The sequence below is a fragment of the Rattus norvegicus genome, chromosome 16 (assembly GCF_021556685.1).
Source record: "Rattus norvegicus strain SHRSP/BbbUtx chromosome 16, alternate assembly SHRSP_T2T, whole genome shotgun sequence".
In the NCBI taxonomy this organism is placed as follows: Eukaryota; Metazoa; Chordata; class Mammalia; order Rodentia; family Muridae; genus Rattus; species Rattus norvegicus.
The window spans coordinates 63,593,986-63,620,000 of NC_141549.1; the positions used below are offsets into that span (position 1 = coordinate 63,593,986).

Consider the following 26,015-nt stretch of genomic DNA (forward strand, 5'->3'; position numbering starts at 1 on the left):
TACAGGTTGTTATTAATGTTCCTAAGGGATGGATGGTACCGGGCTTTGTATGTTTAAGTGGGCAATTATATCTTATCAATTGGATCTAAGATTATTGTGTTGTGTGTTCTTTTATGTGACGGTTTGAGTGTAGGAAAGTGTGTGGCAGCAAGGGACACTGGGTGGCCGCAGAGTTGGGATGTGTTTCCGCCAAGATACCTAGCAGATATCTTGGGGCACCGTGGTGCGAACCCAGCAGGTAAAAGACAACCTATATATTTTTTTAATTTTTATATTTTACAACAACAGTTGGGGGCTTAAACCCCGGTGAAATGGGAGATTGTGGACGTATCTGGGCCTAGTGGGCAATCTGAGGTCTCTGAGGGGCTGATCCTGGATTGAATTAACTCACAGGGAATCCAGAATGAGTCCTGTCACGAGTGAATTGTTTTAAGAGTGAACTTGACCCTGGGTTACTCTCTCCTTTCCTGTTTGGCACAAATATCTCTTCCTCTCCCTCACTACACCCCCCCACACACACACTTTAGTGCAATGAAGCCACCTTCCATTAGACCCTCAAAAGAGGCTGAGCTAAGAGGGCCACTTGACAGTGTCCTTCAAAACCATAAGCTAAATAAACTTCTGTGTATCTATGCAGCCTCAAGTATTTCGTCATAGCAATCAAAACAGTCCAATGTAGGGGCCTTTCGAACATTAACAAGTTAAGGACAGTAAATCTCAGGACATATGGGTTATTTAAAAGCTGTAGTTAGTACTGCTCTTTATGACTTCTGCGCAGTCTCGCTGTTTGCATAGTCTTTTCTATGATTAAGTTGTCAAAAGTAGGTGGAAAAGTGGATCTGCGCTGCAGAAACCTTAAGCTGCAGGAGATCAGCGTGGGTTGCAAATTGTCCTCTTGATTTCAATTACGGTAACAATTAGTGTTTGCCCGGCACCTGACAATTGGCACGCTGCCTTTGCAGCGTCATCGCTCCATGCAAAGGTCGTGAACTGGCTGGCCCCTTGATTCTATCTCTTGCCAGTTACTAGGCTTCTTTCTCTCCAACCCTTGAAAGTTATGGTATGGAATCAGAGGGACAGTGAGAAAGGAGACGTAAAAAGTGAGAAAACTTGGCCAAACTCATGGGCATTAGAAGTGGGTGCTTGGCGGTTTAGAAACACAACACGTCTCGTTAAAGAAGCAATTGGCTCACATTTCATTCCCAAACGTGTACAAGTACTGCCTGGTACTTTAAAACAAATCTTTTGAGATGAGTGTTTGAGGTATAACAAGTAATCAGTTTGCTTATTCGGAAAATAGACTCGCAAACCCTGGGCATATTAGAATCTAATTTTGAGGTGAAGCCTGGACTTACCAGAATAAACCACCGACTGTAAAGGAACCCCTTGGAGAGGAAATGCACGAGCAGGTAACTGTTATATTTTAAAAACTCGAGCTCCCGTTTAAGAAACGGAACACCCATGTCTCTTCTGCCGCATAACCTCAACTTAAAAGTGAGTGTCCGTTAGAATCCACCCGATCTAAAACCTGTGGTCAAAAAGACACTGTGCTGATGGGAGAGAACCTGCATGACAGCACTACCTGCTCGGCTCTCTGCTTCATCTCCGGGAAGGAGCGGCTGGGCTCCCATCTCCAGGACGCGGCGCCGCACAGCGAGCGAGGTGATTGGGTTACACCGGGCGCATCCCGATAGCGGGCGCGGGAGCCGCTGGCCCTAAGCCTTTCCAGATGTGGCCGCGGCGCGCGCTGGGCTACGGGCCAAGAGGCCGCCTGCAGCCGCGTCCCGAGGCCGCAGCGCCAGCCGCAATGCCTGCGTCCTGAGCGCCGGAGAAGAACGAGGGTCCTGGGGATCCGCCCGAAGTCACTCCAGGGTGGATGGGGGACCCCGAGGGCCACGTGATGGCTCGGCCCCTGAGAGGCCCGCTGCGGAGGTCCTTCAGCGACCACATCAGGGATTCCACCGCCAGGGCGCTGGATGCGATCTGGAAAAACACCAGAGAGAGAAGGCTGGCAGGTGAGGGACATGGGAGACAGCCGGGAATTAACCAGGAAGCCTTGGAATGAGCAGATTGTCATTAACTCTCGAAATTAACAGGCTCATCAGATGGGGTATAGCAATCTCTGATTCTTCATGTTGTGGGGAGGGTCTTTTTCTTTTATTTCCTCTTATTATTGTTATTCTTTTGATTATTTCTAGCTAAGGTTTTTTTTTTCTTTTTTGAGTTTTGTTTTGTTTTGTTTAACCTTGAGAAGAAAACCAAGGTCCTTTGGGGTGTCAGGAAATCAGCGGTGGAGATGACAAACTGCAGGCAGGAACCTGCATCGTGGTCTATCGAGGGTCCTCTTCTGAGCAGGTCTGGCCTGAGGTGGCCTAACCTGGCTAGTGCAGGCCAAGGGCCTAGCAGGGGGTGTGGGTCAGTGGGAGTCCTGCCCAACATCAGTCAGCGGGTGTTTCCTCCAGCAGAAGCTCTGAGGTCCAAGAGGGCCCAAGCAGCATTTGAATTGCAACAAAACATTTGCACACTGGTGCAATTCAAGTGTTCTAGGGCTCCTGGGACAGGCACCAAATGGCAGTGCTGTGTTTGAAGGACTCCAGGGAGAAAAGGAGTTCTCTGCCTGATTCTGGATGGGGGGAATATTCAGAAACTGAGAGCAGATAGCATCTCACTGGATGGGGAGTAATTAGAGGCATTGCAGTTAGCCTTCTAGCCTTGTTTGTACTCTTAGGGGGCTTCACTACGCCATCCGCATGGATGGGTCAAAGGGTATGTTTTCTTGATGATGTTGTTGTTGTTGCTGCTGCTGCTGCTGCTGTTGCTGTTGTTGTCGTTAATCCGGCTGTTTTTTGAATACTGGACGGACTCTAGGAATTGCTAACTGCCTCTGACCTGCTTCCAAAGGTTGATCCAGGTTTCTGGGCTATGTTCTTGACAAAAGGTCACTTGAGATCAAATAATTGTCTCAACAGGACGCGAAGAAAGGGAATTTAAGGTGTGTGAATATGATAAGGCAGGTGCTGAAGATAGACATGGAAGTTCTGTACACTACAGGCTGGATTTGTTGGCATGCGTGTGGTTTGTATGTTATCTTTGAGGCAAGGTCTCACAATAAGTCCCAGACTTGCCTCCCTCCTCAGCTCTCTAATGCTGAGATTATAGGTGTGAATCACCATTTCCTAAATCAATGGGTTTTTTCCCCCTCTGTTAATCTAAGTAATATTGTCCATGACAGGGAGAGGTTGAATGATGTTAAATTATTAATAAATATAACAGTAAATAAAGTAGGGTACAGAAAACAAGCTATTTTAAAATTTTACAATGTTATCACTGCTTGAAAACAAAATGCAATGCATTAATTAAAGCAACCAAACTTTCTAAATTATCCAGTAACAAGTTACAGTTGACCAAAGGAGGTCAAGGATATAAGATATACAAATATAAGATGTTCAACTAGAATTAACTGGCCCAACAAAAGAAGGAAAGAAAACAATTCCTTCATGATCATAACACTCATACCACAACATTTGATTATGGCTAGGTGTTTTAGCTTCAATGTAAGGCTACTTGAATCATTACCATTTTCCTGGATTTCTCTGATTTTCAGAAATCTTAGAGTTTGACAGCTGGGGACAAATGAATATGAGAATATTGTGGCCTGAAAGTTCTGTGTCCTTCACATTTTTTTTGGTTATGTATTAACCGTCTAGTTGTAGAATCCAAATGCAGGAGCCAATGTAAAGTCAGTAAATGCAAACCACCTGGAGAACAGTCATTACTTTTGATGTGTGATGGAAAATGAAGCATTCCCACAGCTCTGGCGGTAAAGAGGTTTTCTCTACTCCAGTTGTTCCGGAGGAATTCTTCACGTTACTTGACTCTTCAAGGAGGAGCGTAGGCATGCTAGGATGTTTATATAGTGGGGAATGTGGGCAAAGAAAAAGAACCTGGACTACAGTTGACGCTGATGACAGGGGACCTGGACACTGTTGTGTCCTCCCTGGTCCTTGGCTCATGGCTGACACTGTCAGTCTCTGTAAACTTGAGAATGGTCTGTTGCATCTCCAAACCTCAAGCGTGCCCACTGCCACCTGTCCCTTCAGCACTTCTGCACTTAACCCTCCCACTGAACAAAACACCAAATCACAGCTGTTCAGAGTTCACGGAGATTCATTTTCTGAACAGCGGAGAAAATTGTTATTATATGACACCCCCCCCCACTTGGCCTTCCCCTGAAGAATGGAGGACAGTGGAAAATCCCCCACCTCTCTCTCTCTTACTGTGAAACAAATGAGGTGACAGGTAAGGGAGTTGGAAGCATCAGTGGAAAGTACTTCTTCTGCTCATAGTGACTAGAATACCTTGACTGTGAGGCTGATGGCCCTGGTGACTTGCACCAGGCTTCTCTACAACCAATCATAGGGTGTGGCTATTTCTACCTAGGCAGAGTTTGATCATAGGATGAGTTATGCTTTCCTTTTTAGGTTATTTCCGTCTCTCCCATGTCTTGGTCAGAGTCTCCCCCTCTCCCCCTCTCCCTCCTTCCCTCCCTCCTATCCCCCCTCTCTGCCCATAATTCAATGGTTTCTATTTATGATACCTGATTTATTCCACGCACAATCCTGTCATTTACCTCTCTGTGCCTTCAAATCCCTTAAGGATTCCGTCTGTCATTTAAAAGGATCTGCAGTATCATAAACAAAATACAGATCTGCCTCTTGTGCGAAATGACAGAACAGATTGCCTTAATTTCACCCCCTTCTATTTATGCCCCTCCTCACTGTGCCCAGTCACGACGCCTAACAGTTTTGCTCACCTGTGTCCCCAGCCCTCCAGACTCACGGCCTTCTTTCTTAAGGGCAGATTGTATCACTGAAGGTTCAGTGAATGGGAACCTGAGAGTCATGCTAAGTGATTGATGGGACACACAGCCCCATCTGGCTGAACAGCATGTCTTTCTCATATCTCTCTTAGCTCCTCCCAGCCGAAGCATAGCTTCCTCTGTGCTGCCTGCCCATCTCCCTCCTACTTGGTACCTGGACATCTTGGCATCAAAGCACATTTCATTCCCCAAAGCCATTTGCCTCCTGTTTCACACCAGGCTCCTTGGCCTTATGTTAAGATGGGATTCAGATAAAGGCTATGGCTCGCTTCTCAGAATATTCATGAGTGTGTGAATAAAATAATAGAAAAATGTGAAGAAAGCCAATTAGAGTGAAACATATCTATAAACGTGTTCAGACCACAAAACGGTAATGGAGTAACTTAATATGAACTAATTATATGATGATTTTAAAATATAGGTACTTAGGTATACAGTTTTTAAAGACCCTGGGGTACAGACCACAGGGTGCTATGTCCTAGCTAATCAAGATCTATCCTGTGTGCTGACCTGATCTAACTTATCTCTTTGTCACTAACCAATATAAACATAAAAACCTGAGAAGCAATGACTATTACTATGTCACCAGCATAGAACCTGCAACTTTACTATTCAGTTACAGAATGACTGCAATGCTCAGAGGTGCCCAGGAGTTGGTCACTGAGGTCATAGGGATGTCAGTGGACAGAAGAATGCCAATTATATGTAATGGAGAGTGAGCTCTGATCCATGTAACTGCAGAGTAGGGGTGGATAGAGAGGTTTTGATATGTGCAAGGTGAAATGTGCCATGGAAAAGCATGGTTTTTTGTTGGTGACACAATCCCAGGGACATCTAGTAACTATAGGAGGGAGGACACCTCATCTACATTCATGGTTGTGGAATGGTTTAGCCAAAGAGAGCTTAAGAAACTCAGTGTATGATTTCCTTTCCTGTCCAGCTTCCTGAATCCTTCGAATCTATCCACACACTGTAAACTAAAAAACTTTTAGTCTCGGTTTGATGCTTTCTGTGGTCTTCAGAAGTTGCCAGTAACTTTGCCGGACAGGAGCTCCTGACCCAGTGAGGTACCAAGGGTTGTCGCTCCCATGAAGAGCACCCATAAACATCAACTTCTCGCACTGGGATGTCAAGTTCTCATAGCGAGCTGACTGCCGCGTGCTGTGTATTTGACACAATTCCACAATCCAGTTAAGGCAACTCTAAAGAAAATTGAAAAAGACAAAAATTGAAGGTAGAAAGAGTGGGAAAAAAAACTGAAAGTAAGACAAATCCAGATTTTGCCTATATGGTTAGTTTGTTTAGCATGGAAAGAGAAATTGATAAATTGAAAGGAAATTAGTCCTATTCTTTTAAAAGATTTAATAAAGTGACATAGACACACAATATAAAACCATATAGATTGGGAAAAAGGAATGCAGTGTCCCTATTAAAGATGTAATATCTTAATCTCTGATGGGGGAGGGTTAGAATCTAAGTGTCTCAAATATTGAGATACAAGGCAGAGTGGCATTTCCCCAGCTAAGCACCTTGGGAAGAAAAGAGGTTAATTGACTATAAAGTGAGAAAGTTTAGACAAATTACAATCTAGATGAGCTTCAGTTGACACAGAGCAAACCGTTTAAGTCTGTGCATCGAATTGGATCCCCTGGGTATTGTATTGTATGTTTATGCTCTTATGTCTTTGGGGGAATAGATGTCTGTGTTTCAAATGACCGGGTCTGTAATAAGCCAGCATCGTGTAAGTGTCTGGTCTGCTTTGCAGGATACTTGTTCTCAAGGATCCTGGCCCCGTTCCAATGCAGGGCAACCACAAACATTGACTGTGTGAACTGCTTTGTCCTCCCTCGGTTCACAGCGAAAAGCAAGTAAGGGCACATGGAATGCCTTTTATCCCGGAGTGAGGTACACCTCAAAATATGCAGTAAACAAAGACAGCTCCACTCTAGAATTCTAAAGAGAGACAGCCATTGGGGATGCTTCTCGAGCCACTGCGGTGTGAGTGTATAGCCGCAGAGCTTTCTATTCTGATAAAGGGAGAATGAGTGGGTTGAGCGTCATGGCCGGCCATCTTTGAAGAGAGAAGATGTTAATAGAGACTGAGGTTGCAGCTGAGCCTTAGCCTGCCTGCGTGAAGACTGTGCTTCTTCAAAGCTCACATGAACTCAGAGTCTGAAGCAGCAAACACAGGGCCTACACAGGTCTGCGCCCAGTCCTCTGACTATACGTTATAGCTTTTTGCTCAGTGTTTCTTAGGGGACTCCTGAGGGTCTCTGATTCTCATGTCTCCCCTTGGGGCTCTTTTCCTTTGGTCAGTTTGCCTTGTCCAGCTCTGATGTGGTGGTTGTCATTTCATCCTATTCCATTTTAGTTTGTCCTGTTTGGGGGTTTCCCCTGAGAAGCCTGTTCTTTTCTAACGATAGACAGAAAGGTCTAGATGAAGAAGAGGTGGGAAGTAATGGGAGGAGTAGAGGTAGGGCAAACTAATCAGAATATATTGTATGAGAAAAAAATATCTTTAATAAAAGGGAGACTTAAAATAAAAAGATTGTGGCTCTGGCACTGAATATCGCTGGACAAAGCAGTGTGTTCCTCACCCACGCAAGGGGGCTGCCAGCAGTGCCCGCATCATAACACACAATTAGGAGGTGAGTGAGCCTCAGTGGGACATGTTCAGAAGAGTCGTTGGCATACTGAGAAAGCACAGCCTCCTTTTGGGGAGTAGCACCCCCCACTTGCCTTTCCTTTACAGCCTACTTCCTGAGGGGCTTCACGCACTGTCACTATGGTCTACCTGGGGCTAGAGAGCAGAAGTAGCTGAACCAATTGCAACACCAAACAAGGAAAAAGAAATCAGTAGCGTGTGACTTTATGCTGTGCACCTCCACAGAGCAGCAGTGGAAGACCTAAAGCAAGTGATGGTCCTTTGAGCAGACCTTTGTGAACGGCCAGAGGAAGTCGAGAGAATAACTGTTTCTGCACACTGATGAGGAAGTCAGCCTTGCATGTCCGCTTGTCATACTAGATAGGCAATCTCTGGACATCTTCCTAGGCGAGCTGGGACCTGCTTTGGACACTGCTGGGACCTGCTTTGGACTCTGCTGGATGGGTGGAACTGAGCATGGCAAAGAGCAGCAGTGGCAGCTGCCTTACAGCTTCCAGCATGCGGCTCCGCTCTGGTGTGGGGCAAGCGTGCTAAATGTCAAGGCTCGCACGTGGCGAGGGGGGGGTGCTGCCCTGCATACGTCATTCTGTAGAGCAAAGCAGCCAAAACTCTCCTATTTATTTAAAGTGGTACAAATGGCTGGCACTCTCACGTACCAAAGGTCTCTGTAATCAGAAGAACTAGATGTCTACACCTCGGTAGGAAGGACAGATGTTACTGATTAAGGAGACTATATAGCAAAAGCTGGCTTTCAGAGCTCCCTGCTCCAGAAGAATGATTTAGGGGAAGATCGAGATTGAACATAAATATTGTTCAATTTGTGGTTCAGTCCCTGACTTACTTTTTAAAGTAATCTGTCCTTCTCAAAGAGGGAGTACCCACGGCCCACATGATCCATGCTGGAGCCATGTGTCACAATGAAGACCTGGACTGATTGATCAGTACTATTCTCTGTGAGTCTTCAGTAAACACAGATCTCTCCAAGTGTTTGCCTGGAATTAATGATGAAGAGCCATGGCCGGAGTACTCCCGCCCCATTGTAATCAGACTCGAGGTAACGGTACCACTGTTCCTCTTCTCAGCTGAAGAGTTAGTGCTAGATCTCCTGTGACTGTGATTGGAAGGTGGACGCTGCCAGCAGGTGACTGCCATCATTTGCAGACATTGTACACGGATGCCTAGTAGGAGCCAGAGTCTGTGCTAAATGCATTGCATGGTAAATGGTGGGAGCCAGAGTCTAGAGAAATTTTCTCATCTTGTCTTCAAAATCATCCTGAGAAGTAAATACTACTAGTTTTAGTCTCCTTTAAATTAAAGGATTCAGGGAAACGTGTTAGAAAAGAAGCATTAATGAGTTTCAGAGACACAATCCAGAAGCTTCCAAACCTGTCAGTTACCTTAAGGCCATTTTACAAAGATTTATCATGTATTATATAACGGACACTGTACTGGACACTGACACACAAAAGACAGGCAGAATCCATGCCTACCTGTCATAGGTACGATATCTGAATGCTACCTATGGAGTGAAGTAAGCCCCATTTACTCAAGAAGAATTGCAGATTCCAAGCTCTCAGAGATAGATGACACGCATCCCTGATTGTATCTTTAACTGGCCACTGTCAGGGATGTGGGAGAAGGCACATTGGTAAGGGGTAGCATCAGCAAGGTGTCATGCAGGTTGGAAAACCATGCTCTCACTTGTAGCATTCATAATACGAGCTGCACCTTGGAGACCACAAATTAGGGGGAAAAGTGTTAGGAGGACGGTCTGGGGCCAGGCTCTGCAGTGGTTGGTCCTGGAAAACAGCCTGGGACAACAAGGAAATGAAAACAGAACAGACAGCACAAAAGGAAAAGCTGGGAGACGGTGAACCTAGACACTGGTTCTGGAAACTTAGCTGGTTAGAAATCTATTATTATATATATTTGGTTGGAGGGCTGAGTTTATTAGATACAGGTGAAAGTGGAGGTGGTTTTAGCTAATCTCAGTAGGGGGGTAGAGTAGACGCTGTGGTTGATAGTTCCTACAGACACACTCAATGTTAACACCCTGGGCCTGAGGAAGGCTTCGCCTTTCATAGGTCTGAGGCATCAGGGTCCTTGTTGTAGCTGTGTACATTATCAACAGTATGCACTCACTAAGGACTCCATCCACTCCAGACACATTCGCTCACTGCTTCCTCCACTCCCCAGCCCAGCATAAACATAAAGGTTAAATAATTCCACTGCTCTATGGGTCCCTTTTGGGCCAGACTCCTTCCTGAGCACAGCGTTGCTGATAGAGATGAATAAATACGAGATTTATTTGGTTCATCCCCAAAACCCAGAGAAGTCCTCTCAACAGTTCCAGGTCAGGCCTAGTAGTATATCTTTCCTAGTAGCTGGCATTTTTCCTTTTTGTGGGACCAAAAGACTTCTTCCCGAATGCTAGATCATATTTTTTGTCTCTTTTTCTTTTTTCTGTTTAAGGAGATGTTGACCACTTTTTCCAAGTTAAGCGAACAAAATGCAAACTACATCACCATCTAAACCAGGAGGCTGTTGGCTGGTTTAGAAATCAGGGTGAACTAAAATTAGAAGTTATGCTTTTTAATATTTTAGTTTTCATACACAACTACATTCAGGCTTCAGCACACATGAGCTATGGGATGAAAGCAGGTTGTCCTGAGAGATTTTGGAGCCCACAGAATTTCTAAAAGGTCCAAAGTGAAGGTCGAGACTCTTTTTTTTTTTTTTTTTTTTTTTTTTGGCCTGATAATAACTTCCAGAGTACATTTGTGATTGGAATTTTTTAAGAAAAAAGAAAAAGAGTGCTAAATGTAATATACTTAAAATGTGGCGTTATTTTGCTTAATGCTTTCTGGTTGTGGTGTTTGCTCCTTGCTTCTATTGTTGTCCACATGACCAAATTTAAAGTCACTGAGGAAGAGTCTCAATGAGACTTTACATTGGATTATTTACAGCGGGTTGATCTGTGGGGGTTGTCTTAATTGAGTTAATCACTGTGGACATTCTGTCCACTGTGAGGGGCACCATTCCCTAGGCAGAGGGTCCGGAACTGTGTAAGAGTAGAGAATTCGAGCTGAGCATGAACAAGTGAACCTGTATCCATTTTTTTCTCTTTGTTAATGATTATGGAGGTAATATGATTAGCTATTTGAAGTTCCTGACTTAACTTTACTACAACCATTGATTTTAGTAGTCTGACTACGAGTTATCTATTCAATGCAGGTATTCCTTATATCGATGCGGAAAATTACCAAAGAATATAGGAATTTTTGCTGATAGGAATTTTTACTGTCACGAATTTTCCCAATTGATTAAGACATATCTGGATGTTGAAAAGATGTTCAAGTATTGTGTCTTACCTTATATTAGAGCCAATTTTACTAGTATATTCCAAACAATGGTATTATTATTTCTCACTATTGCTTTGTAGAGAGGGTAAAGGATGCAAATAAAAGAAATTAACCTCTTCTGGGTGGGCTGTTGGCTATTAATGGATGCCTGGGGAGAAGGATCATTGTTGTCACCCACTGGTGAGCCCACTAGGCTCAGATGGATTGGTCCACACCCATGATCATACCCACAGCCCTTTTAAGATATAGTGGGTCACAAACAAATAAAGAAGGCGTGAGCATAGATAAGAAATTTCTAGGGAGGGCAGAAGAATTGGCAGAGGTGGGAGAGAGACAAAAGAGAGTGGAAGGAAAGAAATCAGAATGTATTGCACACCTGTGTGATGTTGTCAAAGAATAAGCAAGTTTTAAAAAGAAAACAACAAATTTTAAGTCGGAACATGTCATCATCTGGCAATAGGACTAAGAACAAGATAACAGGTATTGATAATACAGTATATAGTCAAGAGAATAGTCATCATATACTGCATATTCAAGAGGATACTGAGTATACACTATACTCTCAAGGGGAAATGTATCATACACTGTTCAGTCAGGAAAACATTGATCAGACACTGTATAATCAAAAAGGCAGGCAAGACACCACTGAAGCAAAGGGCACAAAAGGGAGTTATTCTACCAGGTGGGAATTACCTTTCTCAATTTCATTTTGCCAAGTACTGATTGTGTACCCGGTCACAGACACTGTGGCAGACAACTGAAACGATAGAGACATAAATTAAAGGTCATCACCGGGCTCCATGGCCATTCTTCTACTTGACAGAGAAGAACAATCTCTATGGAGAGTAAGCTCAGAACATGATTTAACAGCTCAAGGAAGGTCCTTGCTGAGCCCGGCCCTGTCCAGTCTTTCTTCCTCCTTCACCTTCACTCCTGACTCACTCACTTCTTCCTTCCTGTCCTCACTTTATCCTGCCTTTCTCTCCTTGTGCTTCCCCCTCTCCTTGAATCAGGAAGTTACCACTAGTCCAATTGCATTAGAAAAAGAAAACAGGATATACATGCTATTTCACCCTTCTTGTATTGTATCAGGGTCATGCTCCTTCCCTATGCTTACGGATTATATTTATAAGTGAACACTTCCTTTACACAGAAACCTTTAACATCACAGCTATGTCTTTCCCAGGAAAACAGACAATACAGAATCATTGCAGAAAAGCCTCTATGAGAACACGGCAGTAGTGGGGTGTGTGTGTGTGTGTGTGTGTGTGTGTGTGTGTGTGTGTGTGTCTGTGTCTGTGTCTGTGTCTGTATGTGTCTATGTGTGTGTGTGTCTCTGTTGGTGTGTCTGTGTGTGTGTGTCTGTGTGTGTGCCTGTGTATGTGTATATATGTGTCTGTGTGTATGTGTGTGTGTCTGTGTCTGTGTCTGTATGTGTCTATGTGTGTATGTGTCTCTGTGTCTGTGTGTGTCTGTGCGTGTGTATGTGTATGTATGTGTCTGTGTGTAAGTGTGTGTGTGTCTGGGTCTGTGTCTGTATGTGTCTATGTGTGTATGTGTCTCTGTGTCTGTGTGTGTCTGTGTGTGTGTATGTGTATGTATGTGTCTGTGTGTAAGTGTGTGTGTGTCTGTGTCTGTGTCTGTATGTGTGTGTCTGTGTGTGTGTATCTGTGTGTGTGTCTGTGTGTGTGTCTATGTGTGTGTGTATGTGTATGTATGTGTCTGTGTGTATGTGTATTATGTGTCTGTGTGTATGTGTGTGTGTGTCTGTGTCTGTATGTGTCTCTGTGTGTGTGTGTCTCTGTGTGTGTCTGTGTAGTGCATACACACATGTGTAAGAGTAAGACCATAGAAGGGCACTGGTAACCTAAATACAGACGTTGCAAACTAAATTATGTTTATTCAGTAAATGACTTGGACATTCTTTAAGGTTTTATGAAATTCTCCCATTAATTACTCAACTGACTGCTGTCATTGCTCCCTCCACTGAGTATCTAATAAGCATCTGTATAAACACATGTATACATGTACAGCATGCTTGAAGGTGTATGTTTGTATTTCTCTATAGACATCTGATACCCCTGTGACTTTATTCTTGTATGACACAGGGAACATACTTGCCTTTTTTGAAGCAGTCATTGACTCAAACCTTACATCCATTGTAAAACAAATGTATTTCCACACATGTGTCGTGGTAGTTTGACAGGGAGATCCAGAAAACAGAGGAATTCCTTTTGGTGAATCTTCCAACTGACTGTGCCCCCCTCCCATAATTTTACAGTCAAAATAATCATAGTGCTGAACTCAGTATAGGGACAAAGAAGGATCAGCTCTTATAGCCTGTAAATCTTAATCATTCAATCATTTCTATCAAGAGACACAATAAGAATGAGTCAGCAGAGCCGGGAGAGATAGCTCGGTTGAAAAAGCATTTACCCGTGAAGCAGAAGGACTTGAGTTTCAATCTCTAGCACCTATATTTAAAAAAAAAATACTAGATGTGGAGAGACAAAACAATCCAGAGATCTTTCTGGCTAGTCTAGCCTAGATCCCAGTGAGAGATCCTATCTGTAAAAACTGGATTATTTCTGAGAAATGATTATAAGGTTAACCTCTGGCCTCTACATATAAGTGCATGGGTGCATGCACAGTTACACACACACACACACACACACACACACACACACACACACACACACACACACGGAGATTAGAAACTTATAAACAATTAAAAAAACACAAAGATATAATGAACATCAAATACTACTCTTTGGTAAGTCTTAGCTGACAAGCCCCAAACATCCTGAATCTCTGTGTTGGTCCTTTTCTTTTCAGGCAGCTTCTTATCAACATGGAGCATCTAGGAACTCACATATTCACACAAGCAAATATACCCTCAGGAGTCATATGGCATCAAGGAATTTCTCTTCCTAAGGACTGAGGAGTCTGGATTTACAGGATGCCAGTGTAAAAAGTCACGACACAGCTGGCCGTTGACAACCTGTAGTCAGGGAAACAGCACATTTTATGGTGTCTAGACTTTGTTTTATCTTGTAAATTTTTGGTGACATATTTAGCTCTTCTCAGACAACGCTCAAATTACTGAGTCAGCAGTCATCGAGGCTCAGTTTATCACGACCCCTCATCACTAATCTGGTCTTGAATAGCAGGATGTTGTAGGTCTGGATTGAAGGGCGACCTTTGAATGTTTTTCATTCATGCTTGATTACTGAGTCCTAGAGGTCTAGACAGTGTTGTTGATTTCTTACCAACACAAGCATCTGGCGCAGTCACATGCACGTGCGCGCGTGCGCGCGCGCGCACACACACACACACACACACACACACACAGAGAGAGAGAGAGAGCTCTACTAGATGAGTAAGACCATTTCCAATCTGCCTTTATGATATTTAAAAATAAAACTCTTAAATGAAACTCATCTTAGGTCCTAAAGAATACCTTCAAGCATACTATTTTCCACTCTGATAAGATTCTCTTTAGATCACAGTTTTTCACCAAAGAAAACAAATTTATCATGCCACTTCAAGCTGCAAAACCCAAAATCTTTCTTATGTGCTCTTAAAAGAAATTACAATTTCACTTGGTGACTTCCAGTCAAGTGAACTTAACATGCACACATGGGCTCATGTGTACTTCATGTGGGACAACTGGGAAAACAATGGGGTGGAGAAGGACAGTGAGACCCAACTCCCAGCAAGGTGGACTTAGCTCACCCAACCTTCGAGAGTTAGAAGATCTTCCTACTTCACATGGATTCGTTTGAACAGTCAGAGATGCATTCATTGTACCAGGTCTAGACAGAGGTGTCCAGCTTTTTTAGTAAACATGTACTTGTGGGTTTGAATATGTGTGGTGTGTATACACGTGTGAATGGTGCCCATGTATGCAGGAGGATGGTGGATCTCCTGTTCTACCACCCTCCATCTTATCCTGGGTGTTTCACCGAATCTGGTGCTTCGACTGGTAGCCCACAAATCCTAGCTAGAGGTTACAGGCACATATAACCACTCTTGGCTTTTTACGTGTTTGCTGGGATGCAAACTCTGGTTCTTGTGTTTGGGTAGCGAGTACTCTTAACCACTAAGGCATCTCTCCAGCCCTTACAGAGAACTTTTGTAAGAGCCAAAACTCAACAAATATATCACTGAGTCAGAGAAGCTGTGTCCCTTCTGCTTATGCTACAACAGCTGATCAGATCCAGCTGTACATCATACAAAACACGCCCACAGCCATGAGCACCAGGTAAGAGACTGGCTAGACAATAAGACCACTCCAAAGCATATGACTTACTCATGGCTTTCATGTGCCAAGTGCAGATACATCGAAGTCATGAGAATCCCATGGGAATTGATACTGGGGGTATTGGAGATGGATTAAACATACATTTGATAACTAATTCCAACAGTTTATGTATAACATTGTTTTTTTCCTCCCCACCCCTTTAATGAAAGAAATGAAGTTAAAGAAAGGTCTCCCTCAGCTCCTAAGTGATTGTTTTTTATAAATTCATGCTTAGAACACAAGACTGTTTCTCTCCAGAGCTTTTTAGCACAGCATAATAATTGCGTAACCGAAGATAAACATAGGAGGCAAACTCCAGAAAAATCATGTCAAAGCAGTGCCTGAAACTGACAGAGTAAATGCCCTTTGCACCATTTAAGACAATAACAATCACCGACCTACCTCAAGGATTAGCCAGCACATGCTCATAGGCTGGAAAGAGAATGCAATAAACACTTGATTTAAGAAAGAAGGGAAGGAAAGAAGGGAGGGAGGGAGGGAGGGAGGGAGGAAGAAAGAAAGAAAGAAAGAAAGAAAGAAAGGAAGGAAGGAAGGAAGGAAGGAAGGAAGGAAGGAAGGAAGGAGAAAAGAAAATGTAGTTGGGGGAAGGGAGGGTAACCTGCTGTCTGCCCTCTTAGATACTATGACAAATAGATCAAAACTGGGCACCCATCTTTAGCAGACATCACCACACACATTCCGAACTCCCATTCCTGTGATGCCAGACCACAGAAAATGTTTTCATTTCAGTGACCCTGAGAATGACTCCCATGCTGCTGCATATACTGTCCTCAGAGCGACCCTCCACAACCTCTCACCCTCATTAATCCTCACCACTACACACCCGCCCAGCCCACCGCTCTCGAGTGTCCTTCGCAACTGTATAATAGCGTCCATCTCCCCATTTTGTGCTTAAAATGAGAGACTTCATTCAATAAGCTCACTGGATTTAACTCAGCCTTGAATGGAAATGTTTTCTTTCTCATTGACCTACGCTGTTCCCTGTTTGAACATTAGATATTTTAATGAATTAATATTAAAAGTTCATTATTTTACCTCTTCTCTGATCTTAAAATAAAAGCCTGGATTTCTTCCTTTCTCTCTTTCTCTCTCTCTCTTTCTTCCTTCCTTTCTCTATTTTTTCCTTTCTCTCTTTCTTACTTTTTTCTTTTTAAGTCTTGGTACCTTAGGTAATATCTGGGGTTTTGTTTTGTTATTTTTGATGGAGCTTAAAATGGTATTTGACTATTTTTATTACTTAAGAAAAAAACTGATCCATCCTCCGTCAAAATTGAGTTGTAAGGGTCAAAAGCCAAGTGCTTTTAATAACTTTTTAAGAGTGAGTAATCTTTGTTCACTCTTTGTTTGAAGAGTGTGGTATGTACTAATTTCTTTGTAAAACAAAAGAGATGTTGCTATAGCTAATGGCCCATGCAGTGGCACCACGGGACACTAGGTCCCAGCGTCTCCTGTGGCTTGGGCTGCCGTTTTTTATGTCCAACCCATTGTTTGTTGATTAAATACAGTTTGAGTAATGTTTGAAATTATCCTCTCTTCCACGAAGCCTTGTCTCCACAAATAATCTTTAGGTTTATTAACTCATAGCAAGGTTATTTCATTAAACATTTCAGACATTCAAGATATACAAGTCTCAACCACTAACAAGTAATAAAACATCCCCATTACCGTGAAGGTCCCTGTACACCTCTCCTGGATGGCATCATCCACCCTGCTTTCCCCCCTTGTAGCTGAGGCTTTATCCCGGTGGTTTTATCTCGTCATACGTTTGGACATTCCAAACAGTATTAATTATCTTGGCACATTTGAAAGCAGGAGGTGGTGTAGCACTGCAAATGTCCGTCAGCAACTTTTCTAGCTCAGGCTTGAGTTCCTGATGTCCGTCCTTGTTCCAGTCCAACGTGTTCACCCTCGCTGCTGATACAGAGCCATGCAGTAATTCACTTGTACTTAGATTCCTTGCAGCCACATGCTAATACAAGTACTTGCTGTTGCGAATGTTTTTGTTCAGATCCCCATGTATGTATGCTTAGAAGTTTCGAGGTGGTGAAGTAATTCATCGAAGGATAAAGTTTCATAGCCCAAGTTATGCACATACAGGCAGAGATTTTAACAAGTATTACATATATACCAGAGGTCTATAAGAACACCCACTGCGGAAAGAAACTCCACATTGTATAAAGAACACAGGATAGTTGTTTTAAAACATTAAAATATAAATGATATAGATAATAGAATGCCAACAATGTTAAAAATATGCATGTATATATATGCACATAAAAGCATGTATATTTATTTCACATATCATGAACAATATTAAATTATCAATATGATTAAATAAACACTATATGAACAAGGTGTTTTAATTTAATTTTTGAGAAATACATTCAAGAGTACTATATTGACATCCATCTTCCTCCCCCTGCAACTCCTTCTATGACCCCTCATACCCTTTATAATTCATCACATCTTTATTATTCTTGTTATATACACACATACCCAGCAAATCTGGAATCAGTACATCAGACTGAGGAATATGCCAGTACAAGAGGCCAGAGCAAGTAAACAAATAAAGCTATAATTTCCAAAACACAAAATATAGCCAAGAACACAAACAGAAAACACGAAGACAACAATAGCATACACCTTTCACTAATAACTTTAAATATTAATGTCTTCAACTCTCTAGCCAAGAAGGACCATTTAAATGAAATGAACATGGTTGAAGTTTTGAGTGAAAATTGTACATAATGAGTGACTGTGTCTCATTAGGGTGTCTTCTTATTCAGAGGAAGCTAAAATGTAACTAGGTGTCTGTTTGGAGGAGATTATAAGTCTGAAGTTCACTTGTATGAAATTTAGTCCTGGAGTCTAAGTACAACTCAGGGAGGTAGTGAATGTGGATAGTAAAAGTTGAGTATATTTGGCAATTAGAAGCAGGGAAAAATAGTGTTTTCATAGTAACACCCTCATAGTGACATAGTGTAAGACTGGAGTTTTGCCTCAGTTTTCTGCTACCTGATTCTTCATGGACACCCTAATGCTCAGTGGGAGGGTCTCTGTTCAGAGCTCCTGCATATGTTGTCACTAAATACGAAACAAACTTAAAGTCAGAGTCTATTATTATCTTTGTCTCACAGATGAGGAAACATACCCGGAAATCATGCCCCAAATCACTTAACATGTCCAAAATTGAGCTCTTTGATTTGCCCCTCCCCCTAAAAGAAACATGTCTTTTTCGTTTTCATCTTGGTTCACGGGAGTCACCTCTGGCTCCTCTGTCCTGTCATACCTCAAATTCCTTCCATCAGACAATTGTGTCAGCCTTTCCTGTAAACACATCAGCAGTCTGATCACTTGTCACCACCTCACTGCCACCAGCCATGCCACCGCCACTGTGCATGTGTATTCTTACAGAGTCCTCTCGGCTGCTTTCCTATCCCAACCCTTGTCCTCTGTATGCTGTATTCAAACACTGCAGCTAGCATGATAGTTAACCAGCCCTCCTGCATTGTTCTGTCGTATTTACAAGGACATCTTCAAGGGCCAACAAGTCTATGCCTGACCTTGCACTTGCCACCCCTCTACCTTACTTTCTTACATCCTTTTGCTAGTTTACCACATCCCAAGCTCTCTGGCCTCATTTGCTGGCCCTTGGTATTTGTTCTTCCCTCAGCCTGAACACATTTCCCAGATACTCATATACAGTGTTCTTGTTTGGATCATTCTTAGATCCGTTAAAATGTTTACATATGACGGCTGGAGTGATGGCTCAGTGGTGAAGAGCACAGACTGTTCTTCCAGAGGTCCCGAGTTCAATTCCCAGCAACCACATGGTGGCTCACAACGATCTGTAATGGAGTCTGATGCCGTCTTCTGGTGTGTCTTAAGACAACATAAAATAAATGTGAACTTACATAAAACAAATAAATCTTTTTTAAAAAGTCTACATATGCTGAAAAGACACCCCAGGTCATTGTGATATACCTGGGTTCTCTATCAACTAAGTGCAAACCACTTAAAAAATGTGTGTGTGTGTGTGTGCGTGCACACACACACGTGTGAGAGCATGTGTGTGTGCATGCTTACATGTGCCATGATCATTAGTGTGGTCCATCAGTCTCCAGGGTCATACACTTTCCAGCCATATAAAACTTAGCACTGCATGCATTCATTTTTCCAATCCAAGTGCATGTGTGCATGCTTGGGTGTGTGTGCATATGTGTGTGCATGTATGCTTATGTATGTGTGTGTGCATGTATGTGCATGCATATGGAGGTTCAAATATGACCTCAGATGTCAGTTCTTGCATGACAGGCATCTTGGTGTTTTTATTTGTTTGTTTTTCTTTTTTGTATGTGTTCTGGTTTGAGGCAGGGTCTCTTAATAGTCTAGAATTCATCAAATAGGTTAGGTAAGGCTGGCTGGCCAAACAGCCCCAGGTACCTACTGTCTCCCCACAGCTCCCAAGATTACAAGGTCCGGCCACTCTGCCCAACGTTTTAATGTGGATACTGAGGTTTGAACTCACTTTCTTGTATTTTCAAGGAAAGTACCTTACCAACTGAGCCATCTCCCCAGGCCTTAGTCTGGTTTCTTCTCTATGTTTACCTATTGTCTCTTTCTCCCTATGGTATGTAAGTTCTAGAAGATAAGAACTTAGCACCGCATACATTCATTTTTCCAATCCTTAGATCAGCAGCAATTTTGGAATGACGGAATCCATGAGCGTCTGTATAAACTCAAACAAATACATACACATTTCCAAATTTAAAGACATACATGTCAACATTACATATTACATCACAAGTGCATCCTGTGTAGAACCAAGTAGGAAAAACGTAGTTATTAGAAGTCAAGGTGAAACATCTGCCTCACATTCTTGCAGGGCCATTCAAATACTCAGAAGCCATTTAAAGAAGTCCTGCTCTTGCCTATCATTCATAGTTTTTTCATAAAGCACTTCTAGATTCTACTATTATTTTTATGTGGATAATTTTTAAAGTTCAAACGTGTGTGTGTGTTTATGTGTATGTGTGTGTACTTAAGTTACACTTTTATCCATCTAGAACCATTTGAACCTCCCTCCCTCTCTTTCACTTTTTCCTACATTGTTTAATTTTATATTCTCCATACTATGTGCTACATGTTTTTCACAAGTGTTGAATGAGGGGTACTTTCATCCCCAATCCTCCAGATTCTGCTCCTCTGCAGAGCAGACCACTGCACTTCCTCCTATCAAGTCACCCACAGATCCAGCTGATCCTGCTTCTGGGTCTCTGCCTCTTCCTTCCCACTCCTCTGTCTGCCCTCACGGTGCATGTCCACCATACTCTCACCTAAACACAGTCAAGGTCTTCAAACATCATGAGTACAGCGCACACACACACACACACACACACACACACACACACACACACTTCATCATCATGCCGTTCTCACCTGTACCTTATCATTAGTGTGGTCCATCAGTCTCCAGGGTCATACGCTTTCCAGCCATATGAAACCCACACAGTTCTCCTGGCTTCTGATGACCCTATTTCACTCAGTGACACCCTGCTTGTCACACCTGTCTCCTGACTGTTCACTTCCTGACTGTCTCCTGTGCACTTCCGCATCCATGGCTTACTCCTAGTTTCCAACAATGTAGCCTTATTCTCTCATCCAAATCTTCGTTCTCAATTCAATTCCCTCACTTGTGTCCAAAGCACAGCTTTATAACCCTCTCTCTTAGTGTGGGTTCTTCTCTTAAAGTGAGGGAGTGGTTAATTAGATGCTTCTTATATCTTTGGGGGTGTTGAATGTTAGTGTTCTCTACCTGGTCTGCTGGGGAAACAGCAACACTCACTTATTTGTATACGGTGCTGTTATGTAAACACATAGCGCCCCAGGACCCTTTCGTCAAGCAATATGATACAGAGAAGTTCAATTAGGCCAATGTTCTAGTCTCATCCTCAAGAGAAACAAGTATAAATGCCATTTAAGTGGGATGGGGAAAAAAAAGACAGAACAAAGGAACATGGTGGTTTGGGGGAACCAGAATTGTCCAAGGATTGCAACATCTGTGGTTTTCCTTTTTAATTATAAAGAATTATATGTGTTGTGTTTTGCATAGATTGCTAAAATGTATATCCGTTACCATGTGTGTCCCTGGTTCCAGAGGATGCCAGAAAAATGTATCAGATCCCTGTGGATTAGAATTACAGATGATTATGAGCTGCCTGTGGGTCCTGGGAATCGAACCTAGGTCCTCCGGAAGAGGAGACAGGGATCTTGAGCACTGAGCCGTCTCTCCAGCCTCATCTGTAACTTTCTTAGGTAACAAAAATAGGGGAGCTGGAGCCTGGAGCGATGGCTCAACCATAAAAGCAGCTGTTCCTCTTGTAGAGCGCCCAGGTTCCAGCTCCCATATTGAGGTTCGCAAACATCTGTAATTAACTTCTGGGAGTCTGAGGACCCTTCCCAGAACAGTCCAGTCTCTGTGAGCACCAAAAGCGTGTGATGCACAGATGTGCAGGCACTCACACCCCCAAATAATTATTTTTAAAATTCACCGAATGGGGAAAACAACTCTATTTCTTTATGCCCCTCAATCACAGCCTGTCATACAGCCGATAAACATTCAGGAACACTAACATACTGTTCATGCATAGTTCAGGTAAGCAAGACATTCTACCTATGCTCACTTTGGGTCGCCATAGACCCACAGCACCAGGTAGACCGTGGGTGTTTTGCATCCGTTGTCTCTTATGTAGTAGGATAGGGTGGCCACGCTCCTTAAATACGCATGTAGTTTCATGTCAGGTGCCACATGGAGTGCCCAGCACTTTATTTTAATTGCAATTCTTCTCCCTCTGTCTACTTACTTGAAAAACAAAACTGAACAGAGTGCATGTCTAGAATACCTCCTGTCCATACAAGATATAACAGGACCTCGCACAGAGCAGAAGAAAAATAAGAAAGACAAAAACTCGTTTTCACTAAGGGCTAACAGTCTAACCACGGTGTATGAGTCTCGTGCCAGACCATTTAAGGTGGGTTTCATTTTGCTAATTTATAAAGGAGGATCCACGAGTTCAGAATGTTAGGTAACTAGTCCAAAGTTACGTAATGGTTAGTAGTTTAAATTTGGATTTGTACTCGGTTCCCCTGAGTCTAAAGTCCTCGATGTTCCTATAACCTTATAGGGATTACAGAAAAAATCTCAAAATGGAAACCACAAATTAATAAATGGAATAAGTACGTGGAGAGCCACTTTTAGAACCTGGGGGGAGGGACTTCTAAATTTCTTTTTTTTATATGTCCATATGTGTCCATTTCACATATGGGGTCGAGAGGAAGACACTAGTATTTTGCTCTAGCATATGCTGCCTTGTTCCCTTCAGCTGGGGATCTTTCATAGAACCTGGAGCTAGGCTGGAAGCCAGCAGTTCTAAGCAATCCTCCTCTTCTGCCCACTACAGTGATGGGGTTGCAGGAGTGTGCACTAAGCCTGGGTTTGGTTTGGGTTGGCTTGGCTTGGCTTGGCTTGGGTTGGCTTGGGTTGGCTTGGGTTGACTTTGCTTTGCTTTGGTTTGGTTTTTACATGAGTGCTAGGGATTTGAACTGGGGTTCTCATGTTTGCACAAACACAGCTCTCCCAAGCCACCTCCCCAGCCCATCTCTTACCATTATTTTTCCTTTCCATAACACGTTTGTATAAACAAATGGTAGAGATGGTCTTCCTTTCCTGCCTTCCTCCAGACTCTCTTGGTCTGTTCCTTCAAGAGACTCAGAATGCCCCCCTCAAGTGTCGTCTGTGAAGTTGAGTATTTATCATGCCCCCCAAAGAAATACGTGAAGGAGAATTATCGGCAAGGGCTGAAGAGTTCTGAGTGTGACGTTTGGACTATTTATCTTCAGGTGCTGGAGTGTTTTGTTTCATCCACCCTTGCTCTTATGACTTGCTGGGTGATCCGGGTTGAGATAGCAGCCACTTGAAGCTGTAAGTGAATTGAAACTTGCTGTGCTTAAGTAATTACTTAACCGTGGCTCCCTGCCACTTTGTCTTGGAGAAGGCTGCTACTAGAACAGGCCTATTTTATTTCAAGTTAACTTTTGATGGTTTCCTTCTTATATTTTCTTAGACACTTGGTAGTCATTAAGCACTGCTTTGCTTGGGGAGGGAGGGTGGGCTTCAGTTAAATTCCCATGCATTCAAGCAAGGACAGCTGGTCAGGAGAAGAACATTCTACCTTCGGAATCTTACTTTCCCACAGTTTCTACAGTTTTTATTTGTCTTTCTTCTTTGGCTCACATAAACAAAGTCTGCATCATATCCCCAGTTGACATTTTTGTGTAATCAGTATAGCTTCTTACAATGTTTTCCATGCTGAACACAGCAAATACTTCCCATTGTGAAACAGCCAGAACATATCATTTTAAATGATGGAAAAAATGCAAAATGGCTTATATCACCCATGACCATTCTATCAGAAATTGCAGATTATTCACTCATTAAGTGGTCATGTTTAACATTTACTTTTTTTAAAGAATAGCATGTATAGCTCTGGAATTTACATATAATATTCCATAAAAATTTTGACTCTGTAACATGAATCACAACCACTGTGGACAACTATTTTCTGACGCCTTGATTTTAGTGCAGACCATGGAGATTTAAGGTGATGCTTTATCTTGATAATATCTTTTTATGCCATCAAGATGGGGCACAGACTGCAAATATTGAAGATGGACCAAGACTGAGAAGCATGTTTCAATAACACCTTCACTCAGACTGTACACATCAGCATGGTGCAATAATCAGTAATTACCCAAAATCTGGTTGAGACTCCCTCCAAAGAGACACTGTTCATCCTTAATAAGATAAGCTACTTTAAAATCAGTGACTGCCCTCCAGATGCTCATGCCTTTAATCCCAGCAGAGGTAGGTGGATTTCTGAGTGCAAGATCAGCCTGGTCTCCAGAATAAGTTTCAGGACAGCCAGGATTACACAGAGAAACCCTGTCTTAAAAAAAAAAAAAACAAACAAAAAAAAAAAAAAAAAACAAAACCAAGGGCTGGAGAGATGGCTCAGCGGTTAAGAGCACTGACTGCTCTTCCAGAGGTCCTGAGTTCAATTCCCAGCAACCACATGGTGTCTCACAACCATCTGTAATGAGATTTGATGCCCTCTACTGGTGTGTCTGAAGACAGCTGTAGTGTACTCATATGTAATTAATAAATAAATCTTTTTTTAAAAAAGCCCAAAACAAAACAAACAAAAAAATCAACCAACCAACCGACCAATAAATAAATAAACAAATAAAAAATAAAAATCAGTGACAAGCCACCATCCTTACAGAAAATCACATCAAGTAATCCAATGTGTAGTCACTATTTTCGAGCAACTCAGTAACTTCAATGATACTCATGTTCTTCTTAGAGATAAGGTTACCTCATTGCTAAACCTTCTTCAAGCACAAATATGCTATGTACTTGAGTATTTGAGCCTCTCTGGGCACTGTTGGAGCAAAAGCATGGAGTAGATATCCTATCAAGTCATACCACATGGGGTAGGTAAGCAGAGAAATGGGCAAAGGAGGGGACTCTTTCACAGATACTGAGTATTCCTTCTATCCTAATCCCAAGGCCAAGGGTTGCCATGATGACCGTGAGCAATGGCCACAATGAACAGCATAAGAAATTGTTCAAATGGAACTGTGTGATATTAAAATGAAAAGTAACATAGTGGAGGTGGGGGTGGTAATGAGGCAGGGGGTGGATCTGCAAGAATTAAGAGAAAGAATAGGGGCTAATGTGGTTGAAATACATTGAGTGAAATTCTCAAGGAATTAATAAAATTACTCTATTTTTAAAAACCTCAAAACAAAGACGCAGCCTTGAGCTTGTCTGGAGACTAATATGACAGAGGTGGGGATAGGGCCAAGTGGATAAATTAATCAAAATTCAAGTGGGTTCAAGAAGAGGAGAGGCATCATTAATCTTAATGAAGGGCACATAGTCAGTAAAACCAAAGGCAAGGTCAAAGTCGCTCACACCAGGGGTCAATTTACCCCTGTGAAGTGGAATGTTGTTGTTGCAATCCCTAGACTCTGTTCACGGGCTTGTTCCTCTTTCACCCGTCCATTTGTGTGTCTGAAAACATTTTCTGAGTACTTGTCAAACTACTGCAAACAAACAGGACACAAAGATGGACAGGACTCCTCTCGCTTAGAAGTGATCGTGTCATTTATTGTGCTCCTCTTAAACCGGGGACTTCCAAAAGCTTTTCATATACTTACCATTAGTTCTTACAAATGCAATGAAGTTTAGGTCTTACTGGTACTATTCTAGGAGTCACAAAAATGGAACCCTGGTTTCCTTTAGGTACATTTCCCAATATCATATAATAAAGGAAGAAGCAAGAATTGGAATCCAGATCCTCTAGGTCCAGGGTCCACACCCTCAACCTTCACTATTGTTTTCCTCAGTGTTTGTCAAATGAATTCAAAATATTTTGTTAACTAATAAATGCATAGTGCATCCCGGTGCATAGAGTGACCAAATGCAACAGCTAACATACTTAGATATTTCATCTTTGAGTAAATAAGAAATTTATATCTAGTCTCTGAATCCTAGATAATTTTTTCCCCTTGCCATTTGGCCATTTCTGTTTTTATCCTGACTGTGGTTTCTCTTGATGTTTGACAACTGGGGACGGAAGTAGATTAGGGGACAACTAAAGAAATTCTGTTCATGGAGAACATAATTTAAATAACATGTAAATAATCATCCAAAGCCCAGTA

The 26,015-nt window shown here is 42.5% G+C and overlaps 2 protein-coding genes across 3 annotated transcripts in view; both read left to right on the top strand.

Moving 5' to 3' along the window:
- Erich1 (glutamate-rich 1) overlaps window positions 1-26,015 on the top strand; it is a gene marked incomplete at its 5' end in the record, with an annotated part of 52,793,804 nt that overhangs the window by 32,723,426 nt on the left and 20,044,363 nt on the right.
- Dlc1 (DLC1 Rho GTPase activating protein) overlaps window positions 1-26,015 on the top strand; it is a 379,420-nt gene that overhangs the window by 214,872 nt on the left and 138,533 nt on the right. The window contains exon 1 of one of the 3 annotated variants that reach the window (XM_087589033.1): window positions 1,187-2,015. Coding sequence (XP_087445159.1) covers window positions 1,877-2,015 — 139 coding nt within the window. The 5' untranslated portion in view covers window positions 1,187-1,876. 3 annotated transcript variants of the gene reach the window in all.